The sequence below is a fragment of the Pygoscelis adeliae genome, unplaced genomic scaffold (genome assembly GCF_000699105.1).
Source record: "Pygoscelis adeliae isolate BGI_AS28 unplaced genomic scaffold, ASM69910v1 Scaffold101, whole genome shotgun sequence".
NCBI lineage: Eukaryota > Metazoa > Chordata > Aves > Sphenisciformes > Spheniscidae > Pygoscelis > Pygoscelis adeliae.
The window spans coordinates 110,744-118,510 of NW_008824238.1; the positions used below are offsets into that span (position 1 = coordinate 110,744).

Consider the following 7,767-nt stretch of genomic DNA (forward strand, 5'->3'; position numbering starts at 1 on the left):
CCCTAGTATTTCAAGTCATTGCTCTATGTGAGAATTTACAAAATCTTCTCTATTAAGGAGCCCCATGCCTACAGCAAAAGTCTTCATATTTTAACTTTCCAGTGATCTGGTCCTGTTGCACGCAGAGGAGCAGCTCTGTCAGCTTCTGCACGTTGCGGCTTCTAGGCACTGACTTACGCATAAGCGACAAATGCTAGGATCAACATTGTAGGTACTTGCAGTCAGCCCCAGGCGCTGAGTCATATCACGGTGTCTCACTGACTTTGTGGTGGTGGTATTCTTTTCCTGTTGTTTTCATCATCAAAGGTAGAGCAAAAAGAAAACGTAGTAGCTTTATCTGCATTAAGAGATAATCACAATACAATTATTTTTGTGTCCCTTAGGACCTACCTTTGCATTAATCCTTTTCTTCTGATATTGGCTCAGAAATTCATTATCATCTAACTTGCATAACATCACTTTCTCTAGGAAGTAAATAATTCTGTCATGGAAAAGCCATTATAACTATGAAAAGGCCACAGTTTTAAACATTTAAGAAGGGCAGTGTTACCTAGTGCATTCACAGCTGCATTGCAGTGATTTGTTTCTATTTTCTAAACCTCTGACGTGTTTAGAAAGCCAACAGCCATCTGAAATAGCAAAGGCGAGAGCATAACAAGATCAGCCTATACCATTCATGAAAAACGTCAGGGTTTCTGTGAGCCCAGCTGCAGTACCTCCACCCACAGTACCACGGTATGCCACTAATGAAAGCATCTTCGCAATAGCTTCTGAAAAGAAATTATATTACTGAATTGAGGTACAACATTTTTAAGGATGGTTTACGTAAAAGTTGTCCTACATCTCTCATACACTTTAAAAAATCCTGGCTGAAAATGTTTACCTCTGAACAGGCAAGAAGACTGCAAAACAGCAGGGAATCCAATACAGCTCTCCTTACTCTATGCTTTAATCAGGCCACACTTGCTCAGGAACGTATCTGCATGCAGTAATACTCGGTAACACTGTAAGACATAGCAAGTTGACATCTGTTTCATCAGAAAGATAAGGTTTGAGAAATCAGGGAAAGAAAGGTAAGAGGAAAACCAGGGAATTGAAACAAACTGACCAAAGCAAATGGCAGATTTCAGCAGCATCATTAATGGCTGGGGCTAAAAAGTATTAGTAAAGTCATTATCTGTGATTTTAGTTGCAGAAGGAAAGCGGTGCATCTGTTCATAGTGTTCTGATTTTGTCCGTAAAGGTAGACGTGATTTGAGCGTCAACTGGAGATTGTTAGGTGAAGTGCAGGCTGAATAAATACTAAACCTGGCTTCTCTCAGGCTGTCCTTTTAGAATGATCCAACAATATAGCACATATAATATAAGGACTTAGTAAAAAGCAAGTGACCTAGCATGGAAGGTAATGTCAGTAAAGAACGCAGCTGATGTTTCAGCTTTGAAAGATGCCTGCCAGACAGCTTCCTATCACTGATGTATCTGTAAAAATGTAATATCAAAAAGTAGTATAATCCAATCCCAGTGGATATAAACCAGCAATCTTCATGCTAAACAGCTTCTCTGTTACAGTAATAAAACCACCCATGTAAAGTAGACAAGTGCATGCATCACACGTGCCTGTAACTGAAAAGAAATGCAGTGGGATGAAATGAGACCAAAAGTGAGAAGTTTTAGCCTACGCAGTAATTGCAGACACGCTCTTGTCTGAAACTGGTACCCAATCATAGGATCACAGCTGGGCACCTGGTGACAACACTTCAAAAGGTTTTCAGACTAAATAAAACACAGTGGTCCTGTTGGATACCTAAGCAATAAGGTACTCTTCATCCAAAAGAGGGCTTTGTGCATTTGTCGCCTAAATGAAAGATCGAAACAGAGGGACCAGTACTAATTAACACGCCATAGCTATGGGACACTGTCTATTGGACTTGCAGTTCAGATGCAGTATTTGCTTCTGCTGAACAAACAAAAGGCATAATCATGCTCATCTTGCTTATGAAAATACCTTACCTGAAACCATAGACACTTTCTTTGAGAATGGAAAGCAGGAATAAGCGAGTCTGGAAAATGGCTCAGAGCCATGGCTTTATGCAGAGCACACAAAGCACGTGCATAAGAATGATGCATGGAAAAGTGACTTACAGCAGCTTTGGGCTCTGCCAGCCGTGACTGGCTTGCCCAATACCTTGACACGACTAGAACAACCGAAGTGCTGCTCCACCTCGGCATGCCAATTTCCAGCAGTCTTCAGGGGCCAGCGTGACAGCTAGGAATGGCTGACTGTAAGGGAACACATAGAAGTAAATATGCCAGCAGGTTGTAATTCAAGAATTCCCCTGCTTGCAGCTAAGTTGTCCAGGTTCCACCATGCTCAGGGCTATTTCCCATGGGTGATTTCATGCAGAGGGCTTTACTGGAGCACAGAACATGCCCACAATGAGCACATTGTTGAATGAGCAGAAGCATTTACTCAATGCCTGTGGCCAATCTAAATATAAAATATCTTCCACTATATTTAATAGCTTGTGGAAGAAAACAATACAACAGAAAGGAATCTGATAATACACCATATGGAAGGGGCAGCAGTGTTTTTTGACATATTGCACATTGCATGCCAGGCAGTGCAAGAAAGGCATGTCACTCAGTGCTTTTGACTGAGGGATGCCATGGTGGCATGCCATAGCCAAAAAGCCGAACTGTCATATGCCTTCCACTTCGCTGAGATGCCATGCTATGGAAAACATTGTAGGCATGAATGGAAACCCCCATTGACGGCCAGATCTATGTTGGAAGATCTGCCAAAGGAAAATGAGAAGCATATTGGGTCAATTTTGTTGGTTTTATACATGATGAGTTCTTTAGCTACATTTACTTTTTTTTGATGAAAAGCAGAATGTAGCACATCTAGACAAACATTAGGCAGACTTTTAATGCATCTTTCCATTTCAGAAGGCAGATAATTCAGCAGTTTGCAGTTAGGACTCTAGGACCTTGCTTGCAAAATCCCATCATGCTCCTGTTGTGGTTTAGAACCTGCATTACCATTTGCAGAACTTAATATTTAGTCCGTGAGATACAGTAAACATGGAAACAATAAGCCAGACTTCAGATTTAGCAGAAAGAACTAAAAGGTGAACAAGTTTTCCTTGTGGCAATCTATTAAAACGAGCATAGACTTAAAAGAGTATGAATAGCAAAAAAAAAAAAAAAAAGAAAAAGTAAATTTATTAAATATCACATACAGATCTGATGCAACAAAAATATACTGCCTGTTTAAGACACGTCTTCCAGATCTGAAAAACTAAACTGATAAACTCTGCAGGAAGATGACACTTCTCTTATTCCCATAGGGATTTGCTTGTATGGCACTCACACTGAAATCCAAATCTGAGCTGGGCTGTCTACTTTTATACTCACTGGCACACTCTGACTTGAAATAATCCAGGTACGAAAATCTGACCTATACTGTTTGCTTTTATAAGGTCTGGACGTGTCTGTTTGGAAATTCCAGCAGATTGGCAACTCTTCTATATCAAGGTAGAGTTTTATGTATGACCTTCATCTTGCGTGATACTCTGGCAGTAACATCTACCTGGGAACAGTCCTAACCAGACCACAGAAATGCTAAGATGAGGCTGGAGGAGTTCATAAGACTTTTACAAAAGACATCTCAATGATATATGTCACATAGCTAACAATGCAGCAAGTCAGAAATACTTCATACATATTTTCCAGTGAGACACATCCTCCTAAAAGAGAATTTTAAAAGAAAATCATTGGATGTGTTTCCAGCCCTTGAAATATGCCCTCTGCAGGCAGTGGAGTTTTCAGCTCTTAAAAATCTTCCAGAAATCCCTTGAGATGCCTGTCTCCCAAAGCCCTGAGAAAGTCACTCCTTATAAATCCATACCATTTGTGGACTTTGAAAGGTCAGAGCATAGCATCCCATTTCTATCAACACCTGTGCTTCTCTTCACTGCACTCTGAGACCACAAAACAACTTTGAAAGCATCATCTGTAGGTCATAAAAAGATAACTTGATGTGTGGAAGTATAAACATTTATATGGGTATAGCAAGTGTAAGGAGTATGTAATTAAAAATGAGTCAGTATAAGGAACTGCATGCTTGTCAAATACACGAATTTCAGCAACACATATTGAAGAGCAGGTATTACCAGAAGAGAGGGAAAAATACATAACAAAAAGCCTTCAGTAACTGAGAAACAATATTAGCTGGAAATCATAGAATCATAGAATAGTTTGGGTTGGAAGGGACCTTTAAAGGTCATCTAGTCCAACCCCCCTTACAATGAGCAGGGACATCTTCAACTAGATCAGGTTGCTCTTTCTTATGCCGAGGGCTCCAGAGCTGGACACAGTACTCCAGGTGGGGTCTCACCAGAGCAGAGTAGAGGGGCAGAATCCCCTCCCTCGACCTGCTGGCCACGCTTCTTTCGATGCAGCCCAGGATACGATTGGCCTTCTGGGCTGCAGTCCTTCTCGGCAGGGCTGCTCTCAATCCCTTCATCCCCCAGCCTGTATTGATACCGGAGGTTGTCCCGACCCAGGTGCAGGACCTTGCACTTGGCCTTGTTAAACCTCAGGAGGTTCACACGGGCCCACTTCTTGAGCTTGTCCAGGTCCCTCTGGATGGCATCCCGTCCCTCTGGCATGTCGACCGCAACACTCAGCTTGGTGTCATCTGCAAACTTGCTGAGGGTGCACTCGACCCCACTGTCTATGTCATTGGTGAAGATATTAAACAGTACCGGTCCCAATACGGACCCCTGCGGGACACCACTCGTCACCAGTCTCCATCTGGACATTGAGCCGTTGACCACTACCCTCTGGATGCGACCATCTAACCAATTCCTCACCCACCGGACATGTTAACATTCTTCTCAGAATAACAGTTTAAGAAATTAACAACATATAAAAAGCATTTTTTTTAACAAACCCCACAGAAGCAGACTAAACGAATGATATGCAGTGATCCTAAGATGTAATCTTTAAAAATCTGTCTGAGGATACAGTAACAGAGTGATACCTCATTTTGCAGTGGGTAGTCCGTTACAGTCTTATGGACAAAATCCTCAGATTCCATCCTCTGCATTCTAAGTCTCAGTTCTATGAATTTATACTGATGCATCTCCATGGGCTCCTCTGCAATATTCAGCTTTCTCTAGTGTGACCAGTTACAAGCTTGGGCTATGGATTCTACAACATGTCTGCTCTTTAAAGTTGCCAGTACGACTAACTGAAATGCTGTCTGACAGTTCAGCATGACTCAGTACAGTGGTCTGTCCAGCACAAAAGATTTTGCTAGTTTCTCTCTCTCCATTCCTACCTTTCTGCGTCTTTCTGTTCCTCAGTCTCTTTATTCAAATGTCTTTCACTTTCTCTGTGGTGTTACTCTCCATTCTCTATAAATGTGTTGGTTGCCCAATGTGTCATTACATTATGCATTTTGAAAAAAAAACCTACTCTTTTTTCTCCTGAATGGATGCCAAGACTTTATGATTGGTTTTGATGATTGATGCTAGACATATTTTATGTGATCCAACCAAACTCTGCCATTCAAATCTCGTAGTCATTTCAGTGACCTTACTCACATACCCACAGTAGTGCTGAGGTACAGAAATACATTTGAAGTATGGAGCCAAAGTACTCAGACCCTCTCAGGACTAACCTCTTGACTCTTGACCTTAAGGATGCTTCAGTGCTACCTATAAAAGCAGTAAAAAGTATCAATGTAATACTTACTTTTTGGATATTTTAATTGAGTTTTTTTTATTAGTAAACCCTTTACGTCATTGTGGAACTGTTCTTCCTAGACAAGGACAGAATATTTTCTGGCACAAACACTCCACATCTTCCTAACTTGTCCACAAAGAAGACTAGTAAGGGCCTTGATGTGATAAGCTAGAGGTAAATAAGAAAATTATGCTTCATGCTTGCGATGAAGACGGTGACTACTGTTACATTGTGCTGCACTTCAGGCTTTTTTGGAAGCAGTAACAGCATCATACCAAGGAGTGATACTGAGAGGTGCCCTCTGGTACTTGCTGCTTCTGCCACTACAATAATGGTCATGGCTTATAATTAACACATGAAGAGCTCAGTGATAGTGAACACTAAAACTCTTTTTGTTATCCTAGCTTGGGACCCCTAACCCAGAGCATGCAAGCACTGTCTGCTGGTAGCCACATGTGCCATCTGGAACTACAGACTTTGCTTGGTGCTGGGTTGCTGTCTTTCCCTCAATTCTAGTGACTTCAAGAAGCTCTCCTTTCTACATAGTCGAGCAATCATTCTAGACTTTAGAAATGCTTTTGGTTTGCTCAGACTTAAGATCAATGAAACCTTTGTGTTCAGGATGCACACTGAGGTACATTCTCTGAGGACATGAATGATGCACCAGTTCACTGCTATACAACCCGGATAGAAAATGTAACTGACTTCATTCCTTAATAGATCTTATTGGTTAGTTTTAAGAAATATGCTGGGCTGAAATGGAGAAATAAGGATTAAATGTATGATGATGAAGAATCACAGATCAGGAAATACCTATAAGAAGTCTCAAGCCAGTCAATACTAGTGGTTTATATAACCAAGCAGTAATCTGCCAACTTCTCAAACATCCCACATGGACGCAGCAAAGATTTCCCAGCTATTCAGAAAGCAAATTCCTCCAGGACAGCACAACTGTAGTGAAAGGGATATGACAAGAAATGAGAAGCCATTAAATTGAGTCCTGTCTCTAACACTGATATCCTCTGAGGACCTGTGGGTGTCACTCCCTGGCCAGTGTTCACATTACTGTAATCGTGCAGAGAGTACAGCACCCTACTCCCTATCTCACAAGACTGTGTTAAAGATGAATAATATGATTACTGTAAGCTCTTTTATTCATCAAAACAGCCACCCAAATGCTAAATGTGAGCTACCTACTTGTTATAGGAACACCTTTACTGAAGAGGGGAAATCTGATCTGTTCTGGGTGTCCGCACTGCACAGCGTTGCCAATCTATTTCATCATTTTCTTGTAGAGTTACAGTCTGCAAGTAGCATGCTGGGTGGAAAGAACAGCAGATTGAACACCCACAGCAACCCGAAATTTATGTTAGTATTTCTCAGTTTGCGTCCCTAAACATTAGCGTTTGTAAAGCTAGTTTCACTACTCAGTCTTCTGTGTGCTTCTGGCTGGGCATTTTCCCAGCTTTAACTATGCGCTTTTTGCAAAGGTTCTCTACAGAAATGATAGCAAAGTATTTTAAGACATTAGACATGGAAAATATTTTTCTAACCTTGCATCACTATACCTTTTTTGACAGAGGCAATGAACCTAGCGTTTCAATTATAGGTCTTCCACACATAATTGGGCAACAGGCCAACAATTTTCATCTGTGTATTCCAGGACCAGTAGCATTTGTTTAGCTATAAATTCAGAGATGCTGTAGGCTATGATCTTCTGTTGGGACTGGGAGAATATGTGCCATGATTAAGCCCTTTCTCAAAACAGTTTAGTTTGATTAATCACTTTCCAATTAAACTCCAGAGACTAAAACCTAATAAAATGTAATAAAATAAGGTATTTCTGATGGGAGATCAAGAAGGGACCGTATGCTACTGCACTCATTTTTTGTCTTCCAGATGTCTTACATCTTACTGCTATGTAAAAAGAAAGGTAGAGATTATGTGAGAGGAACATTACAGTCATGCAACATATGTCTTTTCCCTCTCTCACCTGGAATGTCTAGTATTAGT

At 41.0% G+C, this 7,767-nt stretch overlaps 1 protein-coding gene across 1 annotated transcript in view; it reads right to left on the bottom strand.

The window, feature by feature from the left end:
• LOC103926210 (carbonic anhydrase 3-like) overlaps positions 1–181 on the bottom strand; it is a 14,099-nt gene extending 13,918 nt beyond the window's left edge. The window contains exon 1 of the mRNA XM_009335052.1: positions 73–181. Coding sequence (XP_009333327.1) covers positions 73–181 — 109 coding nt within the window. The remainder of the gene's footprint in view (positions 1–72) is intronic.
• Between the last annotated feature and the right edge of the window lie 7,586 nt (positions 182–7,767).